Genomic DNA, 24,778 nt, shown 5'->3' on the forward strand with positions numbered 1-24,778 from the left:
ATCAAGTATATTTCCTGACGATTCTTCCTCACGATCATATCTTGGTCGTCTTGAAGTTTCATTATCTCTCTTGAAACAACCTACTCTTTGTGTTGGATAAGAAAATTCCTGGAGTGCTACAAAGTGTCAGTGGGATGTAGAACAACAATTAACAAGGACGGCTAATGTTTATTGAATTAACTGCCTTTTTCAGATGGTGTTTTTTTCTCATTGAGTATAGAAAAGATTAGCTTCAAACTTGAGCCTAAGCATTTTCTATTTAATTCATTTGGTTAACTTTAAAATTAGTTTTCTGGAATCAACTTATTTCCTCTTTCTTGCTACAGCTTTTTAATTTCGTACACATGTGCAGACGCTTTAGTTGTTGTTCATTGTTTGAACTTTGAACTAAAGTTTCAGCACCAGCTGGACCAACACTTACCAACCAGTATTCATTCTATCCAAGGTACTAGAATCGGACCATAGGTCTTTGTATTGCTCATCATTTAGTTAATTCATTACTGTTCGATGACACTGGAGGGTAGAAGATCAAGATTTGTATTAACTGGATTTGAACTTTGCTTGATAACTAGTTTTTTCTCCATAGCTTATTGCTTATTGGTGATCTCAGTCTTCAGTTCATGTGGTCCTACTTGACCCATTATTAGGTTTTCGTTTTTATTATTTATCATGATTATTGATTGATAGTCCAAAATGCTCAAGTTCATGATAGTAATTTCGTTTAGGTTCCTCTCACGTTTAGGTAAATTGGGTTTTTACAACAAGAGCCTCAGTCGAGTTAGTTTTGGACTCGAGTCACCTTTCTATTCTATTTCTCCAGCATCCCATCGGAATCTACTGTTTTTTATGAGAATAAAAAGTATAGAGTCCAGCTAAAAAGGCCCGACTACGTCTTGATAACAACGAATCAACCGTGTGACTGCATTTATAAAGGTCGGCGCTCCTTTTCCACCTATGACAAACGAGTAAGCATCAACGGAAACGGTGCACATTTTGTAAAGGTTGGACAAGAACAAACCTCGGCTGGCCAAATGGTTCTTCCTGACCCGTCTATTGGCCGATTTCTGCTGAACCGCGTCGGACCGTCGTGAAAGCGAACATCGTCTTGCGTGTCGAACCGGACTGATTGACCTCCCCAGGTGCTCGATTGTACTGATCCACGCTTAGGCCGCGGATTTGCCGTCGCTGAACCGTGCCCGCCCGTGTAACTCGTTCCGCGAATAGGCCGACTGGTGAACCTTGTAACGACGAGCCAAAAGAATTTGGCCGTTTGATTCGCCCCATTACCAACCCACATCGATCTTTCCTTGTCTAGGGTGCCGCGCCAACGAAGCGAGCTGCCCTCTCCTCCCTCCTCTGCACACACTCGCCCTGCCAAACCCAAAGGTATGGAACCCTCCACCCGATTCCCCTCTAGATCTGCTCTTGGATTTGTTTTTCTTGATCGCGATCTGTCCGTGATTCGATCTATTTTCTTGCTTTGTTTATGGTGGGAGCTATTGCTTCCGGTTTCTTGGGGCTCGGTTTTCTTGATGTCGATTGAATCTAGCTATTGCTTCCGGCTTCTGGGGTCTCGGTTCTATTGATGTGGATCGCATCTAGTTATTGCTTCCGGTGTCTTGGGTCTTGGTCTCTTGATGTGGATTGAATCTAGCTTTTGCTTCCGGTTTCTTAGGTCTTGGTTTCTTGATGTGGATTGAATCTAGCTTTTGCTTCCGGTTTCTTGGGTCTTGGCTTTGTTGATGTAGATTGAATCTTTTTGTTAGGTGGTGATTTGGTAAAATAACCAAAAGAAAAGAAAAAAAAGGAAATTAATGAACTGCTCCTTTGTTCTGGTTGGGCAGGAGATGGGATACATTGGACACCATGGGGTAGCGACGCTTCACAAATACAAGTATAGTGGTGTGGACAAATCGCTTCTTGCTAAGTATGTCTTGCAGCCGTTTTGGAGTCGCTGCGTTGCCCTTTTCCCTCTTTGGATGCCGTAAGTTCTCTCGGTGGTATATGGAAGTATTTTTTTTTCTGGGTTTTCTATCAGTCTTTTTTTATCATCAATATTTTTTTGATCGACTGATGTACCTACTTGGTTATTAGCCAGGCTGTGAATATTGCACTATTATTTATGTTATTTTGCATGATATACATGCTTTCGGAGAAAACTAACTTAGAGTACTTCAATACGGCACCTGAATCTTGAAGTTTGACATACGTTCATTGCATGGAATTTATTATCACTGTTGTCGATAGTGTTACTTGGACAGGGTGTCGGGTACCAGACATTCAAAAGAATCCCATATGAGAGCTTATGAAATAAAGAGACACTGAGACATGTCTACACACACACACATTAAAGTAAGTAGTTGTTTGTTAGGTAATATGACTTGTGGTTGGGATGGTCTAATGGCTTTGGGGAATCCTGATGTGTGAAATCTTTTCTTTGAAATAATATGTCAATTAGTAACCTATTTTCCTTTTCTGATGTCTTATATGTGAAATCTTTTCTTTTAACTAATATGTTAATTATTAACCTATTTTCTTTTTCAGATGTCTTATGTGGAAGGTTTTTGGGGGAAATTAGTGCTAAATTTTCATCTGATCTGTAGAGTATCCTTTGTTTACCCTGCAGAAACATCTATTTAGTTTCTGCTTAGTTGATGAAATTTATCTATTGTGAAATGTAGTGGTTGGATCTCGTAATGCCTTATAAAGTAGGTTGATACTTGGGTTGGCTTATGTAGAGCATGTAAGGGTAAACCAATTTAACTGAATTTGATTGCTAACTCCTGTACCCTTCTGCTTTTCCCTTGTAATCTCTGATATGATTTGGCATGCTTTATGAACACTGGAAAGTATGTCAACTGAGAGATTAAAATGTGATATCAGCATGGGGCTAGTTCTAGGTCATCCAATTTTAGTTTTTCATTTAGCTGCATGCATCAACTACAGTGAATAAGTTACCTAACAAGAGTTCAAGATATCAAGTTCACTTAGGGTGATGACATTGGTCTCTATTCAGGTTAGATCATGATTTGCAATATCGTACCATACCTCTCGGTACGGGTGGTACGTGCTGGTCTGATAGACCGGTATGGGTAGTACATCGGTACACCTTAGTGTTGTATTGTGTGTCAGTACGCTCGGTATAGCTTGGCACATATTATACCGACAGCTGATCGATACACCGGTATGGTACTGTCACGAACTTAGCTGGTTTTGCCTGAGTCGTGCGGCACCCTTGCGTGTCCGTCTGCAAAGGTCAGCCTCCCCGAAACCTTCTATGGTCCCTTAGCCCTTAGGATCTACAAAAGAGAAAACGAGTTAGAGAAAGCGACTTACTCGGGATCCGCAAGCAATCATTTTAGGAAACACTTATTAACTAATGCAAATTACAAATAGACTTCATAAGCTCTGAACGGTCACACAACAAAGGATCCAAAATGGTCCACTACAGATCGAAAGAAAATGAGGCTGCTAAGTCTATTGTTAGCCCTTTACATGCTGTGCAAAGCATGAACAAACCAAAAGACACAGACATACATAAGCATTACGTCGAACACCCCATTTACAATTTTGTTCGTGACATTCTCCCCCTTATTCCTTCGACGTTGCAACTCCTTGCCTTTGCTAAGTCTTCAATCTTCTGCTCCAACTGCAATGCGCCTCTTGGCTCCCAGTTGCTCTCCGCTGCTGTTTTTGAGTAGTCGAACTTTTAATCCGCCATGCTTCTTCAACTCGCCAATGACTCTGACTCTATTGTGGGGTTGGCTAAGTTGGGTTGATCCCTGTTGGTTCTTGTGGATCCTTCATATGAAGGAAAAGACCATCCTTAGTATGCGCTAGTCTCTCAAATGCCTCATGCCGCTTGAACTGGGTGGATGCCTGTTGGAGCTTTAACGAGCATTGCCTCGCAAATTTTTGAAGCTTTTGGGTCCTTCTTCCATAAAATTTGCCCATCGACTCTTCTTTCACTTAGTTATCATTTCCAAGTAGGTTCGCATCACTTCCGCTCTCGATTGATATTCTGTTAGGAAATGAAGCGGATAATCTACTCTCAGTAGCATTGATCACCATTGGTGAGGATTTAACAACTATTGTCTTCCATTTGGTTTTTTCGAAGTGTCTTTGAACATATGGAGAGCTCCTCTGCTGGATAGATAAGAGAATTAGGGTACTCGATTTTGCCCATTCTCTTAAGAGTTGAGAAGACAAAGGTTATTTGACTTCGCTTGCCTCCTCGAGGGTTGTACTCCATGCATCGAGCTGGTTACTAGCCTTCGCTCGCTCTTTGCTCACACTTTTGGAGCACTCGAAGTGTTTGCACTCCTTGCGTTGAGTTAGCTACTGTGATTCACCTTCTCAATGCCATCGAACTTCTGGAATGCAGGAAGTTTTCACCCCAACTTGGAGTAAGTCTCTAATAGTGTTGGTCGTCTTTGGGATTATATCGTCTTCTCCATCAACCCAGCCGCCTACTCCGTTGAGTAGCAAAGGTACAGAATCGTGTACTGCCTGCTTCGTTCCTTGATCATGCACTCTCGCATCGACCTGAAGTCCTCCAATTTCAGCTATCTTGATGAGAAGCTCGTTGACACCGGTCTTACAAAGTTCCTTGGCCTCTACCCTTCAGCCTTGTCTCGGTACTTGGAGTTTGCCTCTGCATGCTCCACCTCCTCGGCCCCTTTCATGACCAAGCGCTCTCCCTCCATGAGAGCAAGGGATCAATGACTTTTACGGAAGTCCCGCCTCTGCGGTACCATGGCGCTGCCATGCCCATGGCACTACTCTCCGTCGCCTCGCATCTACATCCCTTTTCTTCCCAATCAGTAGATATGCCTCTGTGGCACTCCTCCGAGTCCACCTCGATTCTAACTGATGCTTGATTTTGGGTAGCTAAGTCCCTCTGGACTCGTCGTCGCTTCCTCGCCCCTTTCGACCCCCTGTGTTCTCCAAGTAGCTCCCTCTGGTCGATGGAAAGACAGACTGCAACTCCCATGCATGGCCTCTGCCATCGCATTATAGGATTTGCATCGATTCTGTTCTCCTTAGCTTCCTTGGTAGCAACGTTCACTTACTCGACCTTGTCCTCTGACTTGTCGGGCTCTCTTAAGCGAATATGAGCTCTGGAGCAGTCCAACTCTCCAGTTGCTTCGATCATACCTCTGTATGATCACGCCCCTCCTATGGGACTCACTGGTACTTGCATTCGAACTTTTTCCTTTGGTGGAACCCAGCCCCCATATGCTGATGACCAAGGTTTTCATCCGATGCAAAATTTGATGCACGCACGGAAGACCCGCCTCTACGGTACCATGGCCTTCACTCCTTGAATCCATAGCCCTTCTTGCCGTCGTGTTGTTCCCCGAAGTGGAGCTTCCAGTAGCTCCCGATCATACCTCCGTATGATCTAGTCCCTCACGGGATTATGTCGTGTGTATCGCATTGCCATGAACTGTTCCACCACGATCCGTTGCACCATGTCGCCTCCTGGTGACATCTCTATTGCATTCTGATCCTTGTGGGATGAACTCGAATTGTGAACCTTTCATGTGTGGCCTCTGCCAATACATCGTAGGGTCTCTTCCACCTTCGATTTTGTTCACTCCTTTGGCAATCGACCTTTATCCACCCACTCTTGGGTCACACCTAGATGAAGCACCACTCTAGGACAGTCCGTCGCCTAGTAGCTCCCGAAGTCCCCCGACTTCGCTGCAATTAGTGCCCCATTGTCTGGATCTTGGACCTCTGCTCCTACCAGCACAATCTCCGCTGCGCACCGCTTCTTGCCCAGCAACTTGATTTGCAACACTATGGTATATTCTTCAAGAGTACCCGCCTCTGCGTCCTCTTGCCTCGTGCTAAGGCCTTCTGAACCCAACTTCGCCTCCGTAAATTGAGTCGCCTTAGTTCCTCCATCAAATGCTTTTCCGAGATAAGGTGCATGTGCCTAGAAGCTCCCTTCATCTTTGGCATCATGCAAGATGAGTCAACTCCGTTAGAATGAAGGACCCATGGAACAACATGATCCTACTCTTGCCTCTGCAAGAGTTTATGTCCTTGACCTCTGTCTAAGGAAAGCACTGTGCCTCTGCTCCATGTTCCAACTTTTATGCTGGCTCCTTTCATGCGGCTTGGGTACTTCATCAAGTTACACCCAAGTTGCTCCGCTCCTCGTTTTTGCATTGAGTCGATGGTGGCCCTCGCGCCCACTATTCCACGGGTCAGCCCTCCCTTGAGTTCGATCTCCATATCGACTCCAAGTGTGCCTTCATTTGAGTTGCTTTGGGTCGCTCCCTCACTTGATCTCGCAATGCATCCATCAATGCATTCTCTCGAGCGAGATCATACGACGACTCCTCGCCGCTTGCTCAGTCCATTGAGCTTCGTGGAATTATTGTTTGTTGATGTACTCCTCAACATGTGAGGTCCGTCCCACATGATTCTCCCTCTGGAGAGCCAGGACTTATCCATCCTGGATAGCTGTCCCGTTGGAGTAACATCTCTCTTCGTTTCGGAGACCACCATTCCCTTGGACTACTCCGATCTGCTGAACAAACTATGCATTGTTCTGCCTCCTGCAAACGCACTTGCTAGATTGCGACTCCACGTCAATACAGCCCCCGCTGCACCCCTCAAGGCCTAGCAACATGCTGAACTAGTTGCACCCTTCAGCCTCCTATGGACGTATCCTTCATATGCCGAAGAGAAAGTTTCAATGCTCCATGGCGCCGAGTTTCGGTCGCCATGGGATGGCCGCGAACATTCCATCGTCCGTATACAAGCCCATGCATGAGTACCGAATTCTTTGAGTTAGCAATTCCCCTCATCTCTGTGAACTTTGCACAACTCTTTTGGTCACTGAACAACTCATCCCACCTTGCATGGTCTCATCCTTTACCAAGCGCTTCGCTTGTCTTGAGCACCATCAAGTATAGTTGTCAACGTTGAGCCGTAGCTCAAACTCAGCCATCCCAACCTTTGTGCGCTTCGCATTCTTCCAAGCTTGCCTGTTCTCGTGGTGCCTCTTGCACAAAGGGTTGGCTATTCCTCTGAATGCCAATGTTAGATGCCCGCTCCTCCGAGCGACTCCTTTTCCCTACATCTCCATGCTCGTTTTCCCCCAAACGGTCGCGCGTGTGTTGACTGCCCTCAACGCAGCCCTGCTAGGTCCCCCACGTTTGCATGCTAAGTGTTTCTATGAGTGCTTGTCCCGCTATGATACCATATGTCACGGACTTAGCTGGTTTTGCCTAAGTCGTGCGGCATCCTTGCGTGTCCGTCCGCAAAGGTCATTCTCCTTGAAGCCTCCCATTGTCCCTTAGGACCAACAAAAGAGAGAACGAGTTAGAGAGAACGCCTCAATCGGGATCCACAAGCAAACATACGAAAGCGGCCACCAACCTAATTAAAATGGGACTATTAAGCCTTCCGCCGTCCCTCTACATGCTGTACAAAGCATGAACATACCAAAAGACACGGACATACATTAGCATTACATCAATCATCCTGTTTAGAAGTTTGTCCGTGACACTCTGGAGAGCCGGGACTTATCCCTCCTGGATATGTGTCTTGTTGGAGTAACATGTACGATCCGTTGCATATGGTTCCAAGGTCTGCAATTTCGTATCGTACCGGAGTTTCGACGTTCGCTCGGTACGGTACGAAACTGTATACCGAGCGATATACCGAACGGTATATATATATATATATATATATATATATATATATATATATATATATATATATATATATATAAAATTTAAAAGGCGACGTCGCTGAAAAAGGCAATGTCGCATCGCCTCGGCGACGTTGCCTTTTTCTAATATATATATATATATATATATATAATTTTATTATTATTATTTTGTTCCACCCGATAGCGGGCGATCCGCGTACCGGTATGTCGTTGGACCGGTACGTACCGCCCGTACCGGGCGGTATCATTCGGTATTGCCTACCTTGCATGGTTCTCTCTTTGGAGAGCTGGGACTTATCCCTCCTGGATATGTCCCGTTGGAGCAACATGTGCGGTCCGTTGCACATGGTTCTCCCTTTAGAGAGCTGAGACTTATCCCTCTTGGATATTTGTCCCGTTGGCTGGAGAGCCGGGACGTATCCCTCCTGGATATTTGTCCCGTTGGAGCAACTTCTTTCTTCGCTTCCTTCTCTCTGAAAGTTTCGGAGACCACCATCCCCTTGGACTACTCCGCCTTGTTGAACAAACTGTGCATTGTTCTGCCTCCCACAAACGTACTTGCTAGATTATGACTCCATGTCAATATAGCCTCCGCTGCACCCCTCAAGGCCTAGCAAAATGCTGAACTTGCTGCACACTTTAGCCTCCTATGGACGTATCATTCTCATGTTGAAGAGAAAGTTTCAAAGCTCCAGGGCGTCGAGTTTCGGTCGTCTTGGGATGGCCACGAAGACTCCATCGTTCGCTTACAATCGTTTGCATGAGTACTGAATTCTTCGAGTTAGCAATTCCCCTTACCTCTGTGAGCTTTGCACAACTCTTTCGGTCGCTGAACAACCCATTCCACCTTACATGATCTCATCCTTTACCAAGCGTCTCGCTTGCCTTTAGCCGTAGCTCATACGCTGAGCACCATCAAGCATGGTTGCCAACGTTGAGCCGTAGCTCAAACTCAGCTATCCCAACCTTTGTGCACTACGCATTCTTTCCAGCTTGCTTGTCCTCGTGGTGCCTCTTGCGCGAAGGGTTGGCCATTCCTCTGAATGCCAATATCAGATGTCCGCTTCTCTCAGCGACTTCTTTTCCCTACATCTCCATGTCCGTTTTCTCCCAAACGGTCATGCGTGCTGATTGCCCCCAACGCAGCCCCGCTAGGTCCCCCACGTTTGCATGCCAAGTGTTTCTATGAGTGCTTGTCCCGCTCTGATATCATCTGTCACGGACTTAGGTGGTTTTTCCTAAGTCGTGCGGCACCCTTGCATGTCCGTTCGTAAAGGTCAACCTTCTCGAACCTCCTATGGTCTCTTAGGACCTACAAAAGAGAAAACGGGTTAGAGTAAGCGCTTCACTCGGGATCCACAAGCAATCATTTCAGGAAACACTTCATAACCAATGCAAATTACAAACGGACTTCACAAGCTCTGAACGATCATACAATAAAGGATCCAAAATGGTCTACTATAGACTGAAAGAAAATGGGGCTGCTAAGCCTATTGCCAGCCCTTTACATACTGTGCAAAGCATGAACAAATCAAAAGACACGAACATACATAAGTATTACGTCGAACACCCCATTTACAATTTTGTCCGTGACAGTACGATATTTAGAACCTTGGGTTAGATTGTGAGTAATGGTGACATTCGACAAGCGTAGTTCAAGATATCACAGTTGAGTATTCTTCCCTTACCAAAGATAAGAAAGTAGAACACACTTGTTTACATCAAACAGGACTTTGGTCAAAATTTCTGCACTAGCTCATAGTATAATCAAACAGTAAATGTTTTTGGTGCAGGTGTAGTTTTGAAGTCAAGCAATAAGAATTTGATCTATATTGGGGTTTGCCATAGATATATAACCTTTGTTTTCCCCATCTGGTACTTATGGCTGAAGTGATTTTTGTATGTCTTCTAATTTGTGAGCTTGTCTTCTAATATTTCATTTTATTTTGTTCCATCTGTAAATCCTCATATGTATACACTTCAATGTGTGTGTGTTTACATATAAACACATCCATATAGTAATAGTGTAAAAGTTCTTCTATCTTTGGTTGCAAGTTGTACTCTACATCGGATCTCTATTGATGTTTTCTACTTCTCTACTTCTTCATCCTCACATGTGAGATGCTTTTGCAGGCCAAACTTGGTAAGAACCCCACCAGTGTTGCTTCTTTTTTCTGCACTTCTTCTATAGCCAAATCATCTTTGCTGAAGGAGCAGTCATCTCATTTATGTGATTTCCAGATTACACTTATGGGGCTTATGTTCTTAGTTACATCTGCAGTTCTTGGCTATGTAAGTAGTTCCAACAACCCTTCTATCTGATTATTTTTGTGTGTAACCATCTCTTCTTCTATATATGTGCTTAAGTTATAGATTAAGGAAGCCATATTTTGTATGCTTAATCTTAGTTGTGCTGTCATTTTCTTAGGTATGTGTTTAATGGTCCTCTGACGTTGGTCCTTCCTAAACACACCTTGGAGATAGTGTACTGGGCTAAACTTGTTATCACTCTTAGATAAGGTTTGATTTGTAAGGGCTATAATTGAGATTCTTTTGGCTCAATTGTGTCAAAAGTTTTGATATAAACTGCTATATCCCTACCTTTCAGGGATAGGGTTCCAGAGGCAATGGTGAGGGCATGTTTTTGTAATAGCATGCTGTCTGCTGCCTTAATTGCTTGTTTGATTGATCATCATGTCTAGGGTTTAACTAGGCAATGGGATGGATGGATAAAAGCCATGGAAGGAACAATAACTAAAAGGAGAAGGAAAGAGATTAAGTTTGAGCGAGTTCAACCTTCAGATATGAAGTTACTGTTCATTTGAAAATTTGATACATCATTTTATCTGAACCACAATGATAGGCTGGAGTGGGACTCAACTGAGTGGAAAAGATACTTATTTGAAGATAGACTCTTACCTTTCTCACTAAAACCATATCCACGTGAGGTGGCTGCATATTACTGTAGCCTTCCAGCTGCATGATTTTCACTTTATAGCATTGGAAATATATTTTGTTTGTGTTACTGTCAATTTGAAACTAGCTAATAAATGTTCTTAAAAAGTCCTGTTAGGAAAAAAGAAAACATTAATTTAATTACATATTTTTCTTTACAAACTGTGGGGAATTACCACATTGACAAAGAAAATATTTTGATGGCATGGATTTATATCTGAGTGGAAGTTGTGAATAATGACCAACCAGGCCTTGGCCTATTGGTTGTCTCTTCTTCTTGAAGAGTTTTTAGATTTAATCATTTTGGAGGATGGGCTCAAACATTCAACCATGGTAATTCTGTAGGTGGGGGATCAGTTCCCTCAGAGAGAGTATATAATTTTTGAATTAAATGAGTAATAGCTTAACTCTTAGAAGCCAATTTTCTCCTTTAGCTATAATCAAAAGATATGAGAGAAAGGACAAATAATCTTTGAATTAAATGAGTGACAACTTTACTCTTGGAAGCCAATTTTCTCTTTTAGCTATACTCAATATGTGAAAAGATATGTAGTTAATGCTTCTTTGTATCACTAGATGGAAGGTATTGAAGAGGCAATTAATTAAGTTGAGCTTAAACACAACTTGTATGAAAGGTATATTCCAATCAAAATTGCAATAACAAAGAAAAAAGATTGTGGTCCTGCAGATCTGCCCATTCATCGAGGCACATTCGTTGATGTGGACTTACTGGTCTGCAACTAACTCTGTGCCATAAATAAGAAAAGTGGCATGTAATAGTGTGTTCTTGGGAGAGTTGGGACAATATTTAACAAGGCTGGATTGGCTTTCCTCAAGTCTTCATGCAAAGTATAAGGTGTATGTGCATAGAACTGGCAAAATTTCTCTTATGTAATTTGGTATATATTTCATGCAATTACTATTGGTCTCTCTCAGTGGATATTCTCTCAATCACCTCAAGTCTTTTGACATTTCAGGATTTTGTTTCTTCTCTCTCCCTTGTGGCTTTGTAATTATTTAAGTGTTATTGTGTTAGGTTGCTATTTTCATTGACACAGTCACAGCTTTTGTTGTCTGGCAAAATTTAGTTATAACAGTGTTATATGTATTGCGATAACTGATGCACTGATTCCATCTTAAATGAGTCACATGGTGGACAGTCTTTTGCTACCATGGATTGCCTTGGGTAATGCTCAAGAATTACCATGCTATGTTCTGGTTACCAGCCTACTTGTGAGGATCCTGCAAAATATGTCAATTCTCTTCTGCCATTCAACCATGCGGCAAGCATAAACTATCCAATATGCACTTATGCTTCTGTATTGGCACACACCGATGTGTCTGGTGAACTGTTTCATAGCTATGTATCCGACCAGCATAACCAGCATTACAACTTAAGTATGAGAAAATGATTTTACTCAAGGTTTTTAATTTCGTTTCATACCGGCATACTAAGCGGTACGCCCTTCTTTTAAGAAGAAACCATCCTCACCCGCTCCGCATGCGAGATGGTTTCTTCTTAAAAGAGAAAGAAACCATCCTCGCCCGTGCCGCATGCAAGATGGTTTCTTCTTAAAAGAAGAAGAAACCATCCGGCGGAGTGGGCAAGGATGGTTTCTTCTTATAAGAAGAAGAAACCATCATCCCCTTTCCATCTCGAGAGACGGAAAGAGGGTGATGGCGGAGCGGGCAAGGATGCAACAAGTTGCCTCTGTCCACAGCTCAAAGTCATCCCCTGCAAGGCACTTCATAATGCTCCCGTGGCAGCCGTATTTGGCGGGGATTCAGCCCAGGGCGAGCTCATCTCCCGCTCCCCCGCCGCTACCGCCCTTAGTGAATGTGAGGAACAAGACCAAGATGACGGCGAGAGCGAGAAGGGGAAGCAGCAGTCCAACTTGGGCCAGAATCCCTTCCTTCGTCGTCGACCGTGACCTCCCCGACCACAGCATCCACGATCCCTTCACCCCGTACCACGTTTCGCTCGATGGAGCAAGGACCCACCCCCTACAGTGTACTGCCCGACGAAGCGAGGACCCTCCCCCTATCGTGTTCTGCCCGACGGAGCGCTTCTTCGTGTCCCATCACCTCCAACTCTCTTCTCCATCATGCCTTCTCCATCCAACGAGCGTTGCAGCCTCGTCTTCCTTGTCGTCCTCATCCTATCCACCAGCTGACACTGCTTGGTTGTGGGTGGTCTGTATGCCGGTCAGCTGGCAGACTGGTACGTACCACCCATCCTAGGCGGTACGATTCGAGATTCAAATCCTTGATTTTACTTACCTAGTTTCTTGCCTCCAATGTTATGAGAAATTATTTAATCTTTGGAATGGTTTTGGACAATGCAACTGAAGACTAGCTCAAACCTTTCTTTTTGAAAATTTTTTTGTGCGCTTAACCTTGAGCAGCATCTAACAAAGACTGTTTTTTTTTAGTTGCTTTCTTTTATGATGAAGAAAGCTACCAATGACTATCTCATGCCTACCTCAACTAGCCACTTGTCTTGTATAAAAGATGCCTCTTTGTTGTTTTAATGAATGTTAATATGCATTTAACTGCAAGATGCATTTACTTTGTCATATTTTAATTTTCATATTCGATAACTACAGTCTGACTTGGCCTATTCTTTCACAGATATATTCACCCCATTTGGACACTGCCCCACCAAGATGGGTTCACCTTGCACATGGATTGCTTCTCTTCTTATATCAGGTTTGTTCAAAGACCTAGTAGATTTAGAAAATAATCCATTGCTATGTAAAAGAAAGAAATGGAACAGGGATGAAAAGAAAATGATCATGCAGATGAATCTTGAATTATGTTTTTGTCCTTAGGAGGAGGGGGGAAATGAAGAAGAAAGAAGAGGAGAGGGGGGGGGGGGGGGGGCGTGTGGTGTGTGGGAAGGGATTGTTTTTGGGGTTTGAGGGAGAGAGAGAGAGAGATGTAAAATTGAAAACCTGGCATGTCGTTAGCTTTGATTAAAAACTAACTTGTATTGCAAAATATGTTTGATGGTGCAGCTTTTGTTAAGTAGGATCTATTTCCAATTTACTAATACTAAATGTTTTAATGTTGTCATGCCCAGACTTTTGATGCAGTGGATGGTAAACAAGCAAGGCGGACCAATTCCTCTAGTCCATTGGGAGAACTTTTTGATCATGGTAAATCTCTTCCCATTAGTAGTTACCTTACCATCTGATGTTATATCGCTATATCTTGATCTCTTAAATTTTTTATCGTTGCAGGTTGTGATGCTCTGACATGTGCTGTATGTCATTTTTCTTGTCTTCTCCTGTTGATTAATGTTTTGGATGTTTCACTTATGACCTTGTCTCTCTTTCTCATATCAGTTTGAAGCCTTAGCTTTTGGGAGCACTGGCATGTGTGGAAGAGCTACTTTCTGGTTCTGGGTAATTGCAGCTGTCCCATTTTATTTTGCAACATGGGAACAGTATGTTCTTCTCCTTAAACAACATTATACTACATTCATTCTGATAGATGAAACTTTACTGTTGTTTATTGTTCATTTTGCTCTGTAATTTTTTCATTTGATTTGGCCGATGTGTTTAACATAATGTGCTACCATTCATCGTTGGCTATATCTAATCTGTCATCTTGTACTATGTGGTCATTTTTCGACCTACTTTGATCTTTGCTTAGGTAATGCTTGGCAACTTTGGTTATTGCATGCATTATCTCTTATTTGATGAATGGAAATATGATAATGTTTCATAAATTGCAACGTGGCACAATATCCATACCCAGATGGTTAGTAGGACAACATGGTGCAATTGAATAGAAGAGTGCCCATCTGTTAGTCAATAGCTTAGGCCTACGACGCCTAATGCTTGTGGTATATGTAAATTTCTTTATGTCAGTACAATTGCATTTGGATGCTTTTCTTTTTTTGCTAATAAACTGGATTCTGTGCAGTGCCTATTACAAGAGGCATTTACAATGACTATGATCTTCTGCAGTTCCTAGAATTGGCATAATCATACACAAGCTTTTTATTAGTTCCATTACGAGCTGTTAGAAATGTATGATTTAGCATGCTGTTTGTGCACATTTTTAGGAAAAAAGGGAAAATAAAAAGAAGAATCGTAATTTCGTACTGTATCGGAGTTTCGAGCGTAGCTTGGTATGATACGGTACACTAGGTTGTACCGCTCAATATTTATGTGTATATATATATATATATATATATATATCTAGGTTTTTCTGCCCGCATGGGGAGAAGAAATCTAGGTTTCCTTCTCTTCGCGCAAAAAAGGGTGACGAGGCGACGTAGCCACCTCGTTGCCTTGGTTCTTCTCCCCGCGATGTCGTTGAGGCTTCTTCTCCTCGCGCGGATGAGGAGAAGTCACCGACGACGCCGAGGCCTCGTCGCCTCAGACGAGGAGGAGGCGACATCTCATCTGCAGTGTCCGACGAGGGAGGGCGGTGATGGATCGGGATCGTCGAGAGAGAGCAGCGTCGGATCTCCAAGTTCTCCCTTCTCTTCTCCCTCTACTTTCTTCTCCCTTGGCTCTCCCTCAGCTAATACCACCCGGTAGTGGGCGGCAATGGTCGCCGATCGATTTAGGGTGGTGACGGGGTGGAAGTAGCCCCAATCGACGGTACTGTCTGATAGCGGGTGGTCCACGTACTGGCCTGCTGGTGGACTGGTACGTATCACCCGGTACGGGTTGTATTATTCGAAATTAAAATCTTTGCTTATTACAATTACAACTGTTGGTGGGTCTCAGCTGGATAGTTTTAAGAAGGATTGAGAAGGTGTAGATATAGGCCTTTGTGTACATGTGATGTGATGAAGGAAAAGATGCCACAAACCTTTCTTTGCTCTCAGCTTCCTCTTGCTCCCTCATCTTCCTTTCTTTTTGTATATATTTCCTGTTAATCTTTGAAACAGGGTTTACTGTTATGCTGCTGTAATTGATGCTGGAAACAACCTAGGAGCATCATTCTTTAGTTCTTAGATCTGATCGATATCATTCTGTAGAATGGTATTATTTGATTGGTTGGAGGTTATAGAGGTTTTAGGAGTCTGAAAAAATTGAAGGGCTATATCCACAATTCATGACTTTGAAAGTGCATAGACACTACAATCGAAACTTGCATGTCTCTATAAAGGCCCAATATGTAAGGAGTTACAGACAACTTTTTTTGGTTTCCTTTTCACCTAAGGATGAGGTTGTCTCGTGCCAGACAAATCACAATGGTAAGTAATTGTCTGTTGATACTGTTGACCTTAGGTCTGATATTCAGTATTATGGTGGCATTTTCTTCTCTTTGTTCTTTATTGGCGAACTAGTTGGCGAACTAGTTGTTGCCTTGAGTTCTGTATGTGATCCTTCTTCTTAGAGTTCTATTTGCATATAATGAAACACATTTGTCTTTGATACAGCTTCTTTACAAATACACTTATTCTTCCAATAATTAATGGACCTACAGAGGGACTCATGTTGATATACGTTGCCCATTGGCTTACCTTCTTTTGGGGTATGTGGATTTAAAGCTTATTTTGTACTGTAATTTAAACTGAAGAATTAATTTGTCCTCCATTTTTTTGGTTTTTGTGTGATGGCCAACTACTATTTAAGAAATCGGATCTCCATGTTTCTAAAATGTTTTCTTCTTTTAGGTGCTGAGTGGTGGGCACAGGACTTCAGGAAATCAATCCCTCTCGTGGGTTGGATGCCAGTTGCTCATGGTAAGTTTTGAATAAGTTATTGATATCATCTTTTGGGTTTTAGTAAAATACCTTGTGATTAACCATTGGTCGGGGTGGTTGGATCACTTTCATAACTCCATTACATCACTTTTTTTTTCATCAGTTGTGATTAAATGGTAATATTATTTCATCCATGGACTTCATTTGCTTAGTGACTAATCATTCTTCATAAATCTGCTGTTCTCTTAAGTATTTCTTGTGACTATTGTTAGCCAAACATTGGATAACTCTTTTATGTTATATTACTTATGTTTCTGTATCCTTGTATTGAATCTACAATGAATTCCTAGTATACCATTTTTTTGTAGCCACTGTTTCATAAAAGTATTAAAATAGAATTCCTATTATGTGTCATTGATGATCATTTCCTTGGAAAAAATTCTAATCCTTGGTACATTATAAGTAGGTGATAAGTTTATTTTCCCTATGTGCTTAGTGTTGTTGTAGAGCATATATGAGAGAGAGTATGAATTTAGGATATTAGTACAAAGGACAACTATCATTGAGACAAGCAAAATTTCATGTTAGCAAAGAGTTGATTGGATTAGAATGTACCAATGACATGTTGATTGTATCATCAAAGTATCATTGAGACATGTTGACAGATAAAGAGTTGATTGTATCATTGAGAGTTGATTGAGACAAGCAAAATTTCCTTGTCTCAATGATAGTTGTCTCAATGACATGTTGATTATAATACATTGTTATATTTATCTGGGAAGCCACATGTCAACATGTACAATCCTTAAAGGATATTTGACTGTGAACTCTATCAGGTTTATAAAAGATTGGATTAGTTTTTTGAACTACAGATTAATGAGAGACTTGCATACAATTATGTTTAAATATCTTTAAAGTTAAAACATTTGACGTGGATATTATCTTTAAGGTGCCTTGATGAGCAGGTACCTAGAAACGGTACAAGCATAAAAATGATACTTTGATGAAGCTTTTAGATCTTGACAGTGCGACAGAAACATGAATGTGAATTTTATACACTTATGACTTTGTTTGAACTTTGGAATTTAAGTTTAGTTCGTCACACATGATTTATGGACTTCAACTTGTTATGGACAACATGAAAAGTGGTACATTGTTTATTGCGATTGCCACTTCAGAAAAAAGTTTCGGCTTATGAACTGTATATGCACGTGAAATGTGTCTTTGTGTTGTAGAATATACCTTCTATTTCAAATTGAAGAAACCCTCTTGAATAGGGACTAAAGAACATGAGCATTTAGAGAGGTTGTACAAACTGGATCCGGAAGAACTGTTAGGAATGGTTCCTTTTACTAACACTCTTTCTAGTTCAAGGAAGAGAAGAAACCTTCAAAGTTATGAACTAACAAGTAACAATTAAGTTCTACTAATTGAACTAAATTTTTTCATAAAAGAGGAGAAGACAATCCAGTAGCATGCCCTCTTGGTGCTATGTGACACATATATGGACTGCCATTTACTAGTGGAGCTAAGTTGTATCTATGGGCTGCCCCACCTTTTTTTTTTTTTTCTGTTTAGGAATCCTTTTCAGAGCCAAATACCAATCTTCTCCCTTCCAAATCCATTGTCATTACTGCCTGAACTATCTATAAGCTGTAAACATGCATCGTGAAGTATCCAATCCCATTTCAGGCCTTATACAGGACAAGTCCAGCCTGTAAGGTAACAGCTGAACTACTGTGGCAGCCCAATGAGAGCCAAAAGATCTTGGCTGGTCTGGTCTAGGCTTGAGTTGGATTGAGGTTGAGCCCTGTCCACTCCATAATAAACTGTATGGTTGGGTACTCAGATTTTGTTCCATTTAATTTTCTGGCCGCTCTTAGTTAGATATGAGCTTGTATTGTAGGAAATGGGAGACTCATATCGAGGAGCTTTTCAGGTGATATTTGATGTAAAATAAGTTCTGGATCCAGAGTTGTACTGTGATGATTTGGTTTTCAGTTGAACTGAAGGTCAGCTTGCAATACTATCATACTGTATATGGATGCAACAATCAGATTGCAGGATTTAAGTTTGACTTGGATAAAAAGACAGGAGTTCCTTAGGCGACATTTCAACTGGTGTTTCCTATGATCTCTACAACAACCTTTGAAAATAATATGATGTATAGTAAAAAATGGATCTCCTAGCAACATGGAGAATTGTTGCAATCCATATTCCAGCTATTGGCCATCAATGTTATCCTACTTATTATCCTTATCTCACTAGAATTGTAAGAGCCCCTCAATTAGAACAATAAAGACTTCAGAGATGTCTTTTAGTACTAATTGATTTTTTATCAGAAGCAAAGAACATTGTCTCCATATCTTCAGCAATTGTTGTATCATGAAGCCTAAGAACAATTTTATATAGCTTTGTTTTCTCAATTTGATTTTCCAATGCCCAAGGATTTATTTTTATTTATTGGTTTCTTATTGATCATTAGAGAAACTAGTACGGCGCCTCAATCCAGTTTGGCAATATTGTGGTATACGGAAAAAGCAATGCAACCAAAGCTAAGAAAAAAGGGAAAGAAAAGATTTGGATTGAGGTTGAGCCCTGTCCACTCCATAATAAAAACTGTATTGTTGGGTACTCAGATTTTGTTCCATTTAATTTGCTGGCCGCTCTTAGTTAGATATGAGCTTGTATGGTAGGAAATGGGAGACTCATATCGAGGAGCTTTTCGGGTGATATTTGATGTAAAATAAGTTCTGGATCCAGAGTTGTACTGTGATGATTTGGTTTTCAGTTGAACTGAAGGTCAGCTTGCAGTACTATCATACTGTACGCAGATGCAACAATCAGATTGCAGGATTTAAGTTTGACTTGGATAAAAAGACAGGAGTTCCTTAGGCGACTTTTCAACTGGTGTTTCCTATGATCTCTACAACAACCATTGAAAATAATATGATGTATAGTAAAAAATGGATCTCCAAGTGACATGGAGAATTGTTGCAATCCATATTCCAGATATTGGCTTTCAATGTTATCCTACTTATTATCCTTATCTCACTAGAATTGTAAGAGCCCCTCAATTAGAACAATAAAGACTTCAGAGATGTCTTTTAGTACTAATTGATTTTTTATCAGAAGCGAAGAGCATTATGTCTCCATATCTTCAGCAATTGTTGTATCATGAAGCCCAAGAAAAATTTTATATAGCTTTTTTTTCTCAATTTGATTTTCCAATGCCCAAGGATTTACTTTTATTTATTGGTTCCTTATTGATCATTAGAGTGACTAGTACGGCGCCTCAATCCAGTTTGGCAATATTGTGGTATACGGAAAAAGCCATGCAACCAAAGCTAAGAAAAAAGGGAAAGAAAAGAAATGTCTCAATTGTCTCTGCTAAGATACGAGTGTCTAGTCAGATATCTAGTGTTTGGCCAAAGCATTTATATTTTAACTGACAGATGTGTCCTTGTCTGGGCTTGGACTTGGTAATATCCAGCATCATTGAAATTCCATGAAATATAATTCCTTTTCATTTTCTGATCTAAATATATTGGGAAGTTTCTTTTTCTGTATGTATCTTCACTGCACTGCAACTAATAGTGCTTGGACCAAATCATTTCGAAGAGGGTATGCTTTGCACACAACTTTAGGGACATGTATATTGTATTTATCTTTTTTATTTTGATGGTCCTCCAGTACTTGGATAACTACATATCTTTTCTCACTTATTACTTAACATTTTAACTGGTTCTTTTTCAGTTCATTGATGATGAATTGCTCATATCTTCATATCCTTATCTATAAATGAACCTTTTTCCTGATTTTTTTTTCAGAGATTCCAACCTATGGAGTTGTGCTGTTTATTTTGATTGTTTTTGGTGTATTCCCAACTATCAGCTCCAAGTAAGCTTCTTTATCATGATTTATGATAATTTTCCAGAAACACATTTTTGGTACTTTTAGTTGTGATTATACTAATTAGTTCTAACCAAAAACAAATGTGCTTTCTCATAACTTATGCTTTCTCAATCTTGCTGTTAAATTTACCATTAAGATAGTTATTGCTCAGTAATTTCTATTAAATTAATAAATTTATGCTTGAAATTTAATTTAGCAGTTTCTTGAGCTCACAAAAGTCCTTGTTGGATCATAGTGAGCAACAGATGCGTAGCTTTCCTGTTGTTAAGGAGTGAAGCAAAATTAAGGAGCATTGGTTGACGAAAATCATTTTTTGCAGATACGTGACATGTCAAGTCAATGCCTGTTGATGGATATGCATGCTTGATTGAGCTTATAAAGATTTTCTCTAATTATCTAGCAAGAGTTAATAATAGTAATTACATCTGATTTTGTTTCTGTCAAATCAGAAAATTATGTTATATTTTTGTTAATTACCCACTAACCCTTTCTTTGATGTTGATGTCCCAAGTTGGGATCATTTAACTTATTCACACCGCATATTCTGGCTTGAATGTAATGTAAGATTCTTAATTGGTTTTAAAGAGATTCTTGAGTATACACTGGTGATATATCGATTATGTAGCATATCCATTTTAAATATATAGTTACTGAAAAAAAATTCAGCCAACCTATCAGCAAATTGTATGGTGGGGCAAGTTGCAGTCTCTTTTGGTAATGGTTGAAATTTTATTGTATGTTATTTCTGCAGCATTAGCAATGTCCGCAAGGTTGTCCAAGCAAGAAAAGGAAGCATGTTGCTCGCGCTAGCAATGGTAATTTCTATTTACAAATTCCACCATCTCACATTATCAAGATTTTTTGATGAACTAATTTGTTCTTGCCAGATATTTCCTTTCGTTGTGCTGATGACTGGAGTTCTTATCTGGTTTGAATACAATGAAACTAACTATTTGGATACTGTTCCACGAGCTGTAATTTTGTAAAATGTTGTTAAGAGAGATCTTTGTCTGTGCAGGTCATACTTATCTCCTTCAGATGTTATGTGCAACCATCCACATTTGCTTATAGTTGGAACAGGATTTGCATTTGGTTTTCTTGTGGTAAGATTGCTAACCACTGAACTTGCTAACTGTTGAGCGATCAATCTACTTTAAGAATTTGTGTGTTTGTGCTTGGTGTACTATTTGGTAGCGCTATTGTGAAGCTCAAATCTTAGACATGGTTGGAACCTAGACTGCCTAAGGTTTCATGGCACAGACAAAGGAAACAGCATTTACCTTTGATATATTTCTGGTTCCTTAGTTCAACAGTGGGCAGTAGATAGATATGTGCCTGGAATCTGATGGAACTTGTGGATCTTAGTTATTTGCTTAATTGTTTTCAAGACAAGCTATTTTATACCACAAAGCTACAATTTCTTTGGATCTTGCTTTTGTAATTAAGTTGAATTCTTCTTTTTATGATGATGGTACTACTGTTTGTCAAACCATTCTCCCCCCTTCAACTTGTCTCTTCATTTCCCATTTTGTTATATATAGCATGGGTGGTTATTTTAGTACCACTAGGCTGCTTTGGGCTGAGGGGCATGTGAATACAACATCAAGTTTGCAAGAGCATGTTGCTCGCAGAACGTTGTGCCACCAAACTGAATTCTATCAGACCTAAATATGGACTTGCAACCTATGTAGCAATTATTGTTCGATGGTCAAGAAAGGTTGATTGGAGCAGGGAAATTTATTCCAAAATGATTGTGCTATTTATATGTGAGGCAGACTGTCGATGTAGATGGTAGTTATCTTATTTGTGGGCATTTATTCTCCTGGAAGATCTAGTTCTTTTGATGGGTAGTCGGTCAGAAGTATCAGTCAAAAGTGAGCTAAGATGATATAAGGTAGAAACAGGAAATTTGAGCTTATTTTAGCAAGCTGAAGAAAGTAGTGATTAAGACCTCTTTAGACGAGTGTGCTATCTGTGTGGTAGTTATCTACCAGAAATATATGAAGGCATTGTCTGAGACTTTTTAATAACCATCATATTCATGGGAAGAGTTGGAGCTGAGCATCAGCTCCTGCCCTGCCTCTTGCAAACGGAAAGAACATATCTGTGGACCAAAACCAGTCCATGCCAATTGATTTACTTCAAATGCTTATTATATCGATACAAATCATCTTTTGAATATACAACATGGACCTGTCATTTACAGTATGATGTGCATTTATTATTGTGCAACCATTTATGTTAATCTTTCATTCATCACAGAATTTGGTGACACTTACTAGGAGATTCTGTTGTATTCATTTTCACAATGGACGACATGTTTTATAATCAAACATCATGACAATGACAGAAATTGGTAATGATAACTATACAATTATAGCATATTAAGGGAGTTGTGATCATGGAGTTGCAATAGTTGAGTTTATGAGTAAGACCATTGTGTCATGCAGCATTAACATAATTACCTTTATGGATCTTTAGGGTACTACAGATCCTTGTAATAGAAGAATTTGGCTTCTGTAGGCATTGAATGTTCATTGTGTCACTTTTATTTTGTGTTTTATGTTTGGAAAATCTCATTTGTGTAAATGGCTAGTTGCCTATATGTGCCATGTCCATAAATAAGTTTGTGATAATCTATTTTACAATTTTTACCTCTTTTTCTTCTAGAAATATGATAGTGTGCTTCCTCTCTTTACTAGAATTATGAAATTATTGACAGGGGAGGATGATTCTTGCTCACCTATGCGATGAACCCAAGGGTTTGAAGACAGGGATGTGCATGGTACCCACCTCTCTCTGAAGCTGTGGTTCTGTGCATCTTGTGGTTCTTGTTCTCAATTTTTCTATTAAGTACATCATCAATCACATTTCACTCTTAGGATTTCTAAAACCTGAGTGGATAGGATGTTGCCAATACTTATTTGCTTACTCTTATTGATGTGTCATTTGAACATATTCACTGAGAAATCTTTGTTAACAGTCACTACTGTTTCTTCCTCTTGCCATTGCAAATGCTCTCACCGCTAGGCTCAATGATGGGTACGTTTTGCCTTTACATAAAAAACATGTCTGCGGAAAAAAAAAAAAAAAATCTGCAGTTCAATTCATTTACTTATCGGTTTTTCTCTTTTTCTACAGAGCTCCTCTCATTGATGAATATATCATTCTTGTTGTGTATTGCTTGTTCACAGGTAATTTGTTTTTTCCATCTTGAGATTATCTGCTATGAAGTGACTTTTCTATGTTACTCCTGAAAGCTTGTTTCAACAAATAAAAAACTAAAAATGCCTCTGATTTCGGGTAGTAAAAAAATGTTAGTCTCTTTTTCTTAATCCAGCATAATAAAAGAAGGCTTGATATTTCCTTCACATGCTAAAGATCGACTAGCATATAATTGGAATGTTCTTAGTATTAAGTTATGCCCTTCCATAAGAGCAAGATTGGCTCAAACATTATGAGATTTGTGTTCAACTCTTACTTCTGAACCCCTTTTTCATATTGGTCTTTTTTTTTGTCCCCTGGTGCTTTTCATCACGAATCTATTTTATTCAAAACAGTGGGGCTTTACTTGCATTTTGCTACATCTGTCATCCATGAGATAACAACTGCTCTGGGCATTTACTGCTTCAGGTTAGGAAACTTTCCTGCTGTTAATGTGCTGACATTTTGTGACTCAACTGCAAGATTTGAATGTGGTGTGCTGTTTTTGGTTTGACCTACAGGATAACCAGGAAAGAAGCTTGAGAAAGACTTTGACGTGCTGTTCGTAGTGCACGTCTTTATTGTTGATTAATTTTTTACTGAAAGCAGGGCTACCTGACATTCAATCTGTGTGCCATATAAGATGGGTTCCCCACTCTATTAAATCAGTGCTTGTGGGGAATGCTGTGTAGAAGATAAGCCACGTTAGTTAGATAAGATGAGAAATTGTTGTCATTATTTTGGTCCTCTGTAGGAATCGACTGTAGCTGATCGGTTGTTGTATCACTATCAATTTATCCAATTGTGAGAATGCATGTTATACATGAAGGACCACTACAAAAGTTGGAAAGAGGATAATTGACGTATAAATTCCAAAGAAAATGTTTTGGTTGTGAAAAAACTTTTATTGAATAAAACCTTCCTATTTCTCTATTTTCTTCCTTGGATCTGCTCACTTTCATATTATCTGGCATGTATAAACGAGCAAACCCAATTGATTTCCTGCCACCCTTATTGCTCAGCCATGTCCCTCATTGTTGATTGATTTGATCAGCTCCCTGCATCGAGTAAGCCAGGACTAACAAGTCCGGCTTCGGATAACCATTATCGCCCTCGAACTCTTGATATGTTTTACTAGGACAGCCATCGCATCCTTCATCTCCTCGAGAACCCCATTTGCGAAATAAGAAAAAGATGATGATGCTTTTAGATAAATATCGCGGACCTCCAATGCGGATCTTCTTCATGAGCAACATCGGTTCGGTCTTCTCGGATGGTTACGTGTATGAGATGATGATGTATTGCAAAAAGCTATGTTCAAATTGTTTTGAAAACTAGGA

General features: G+C 40.3%; 1 protein-coding gene across 2 annotated transcripts; it reads left to right on the plus strand.

The window, feature by feature from the left end:
• Positions 1–984: 984 nt before the first annotated feature.
• LOC135633617 (choline/ethanolaminephosphotransferase 1-like) lies at positions 985–24,371 on the plus strand. 2 transcript variants are annotated; one of them, XM_065143288.1, is made up of 19 exons: positions 1,000–1,386; positions 1,845–1,984; positions 2,545–2,560; positions 9,827–9,985; positions 13,280–13,357; positions 13,731–13,806; positions 13,891–13,913; positions 13,996–14,096; positions 16,053–16,147; positions 16,290–16,358; positions 20,150–20,219; positions 20,986–21,049; positions 21,122–21,162; positions 21,253–21,337; positions 22,957–23,019; positions 23,218–23,276; positions 23,376–23,428; positions 23,795–23,867; positions 23,960–24,371. In XM_065143288.1, exons 2-19 carry the CDS (start codon positions 1,848–1,850, stop codon positions 23,979–23,981), a joined length of 1,284 nt encoding a protein of 427 aa, XP_064999360.1. In that variant the 5' UTR covers positions 1,000–1,386; positions 1,845–1,847; the 3' UTR covers positions 23,982–24,371. The 2 variants fall into 2 exon arrangements, with proteins under 2 accessions (XP_064999359.1, XP_064999360.1); XM_065143287.1 differs by having other exon boundaries at positions 985–1,386; positions 20,986–21,162.
• Positions 24,372–24,778: the final 407 nt, after the last annotated feature.

Source organism: Musa acuminata, chromosome BXJ3-3, assembly GCF_036884655.1.
Source record: "Musa acuminata AAA Group cultivar baxijiao chromosome BXJ3-3, Cavendish_Baxijiao_AAA, whole genome shotgun sequence".
NCBI classification, from domain to species: domain Eukaryota; kingdom Viridiplantae; phylum Streptophyta; class Magnoliopsida; order Zingiberales; family Musaceae; genus Musa; species Musa acuminata.

Bases quoted from the DNA above. Each gene is read 5' to 3' on its own strand.
- LOC135633617 (XM_065143287.1), top strand. From the start codon at position 1,848: ATGGGATACATTGGACACCATGGGGTAGCGACGCTTCACAAATACAAG. The intron at 13,914-13,995 runs GTATGTCATTTT...TTCTCATATCAG, and splicing joins GTGATGCTCTGACATGTGCT to TTTGAAGCCTTAGCTTTTGG. The intron at 20,220-20,985 runs GTAAGCTTCTTT...TTATTTCTGCAG, and splicing joins TTCCCAACTATCAGCTCCAA to CATTAGCAATGTCCGCAAGG.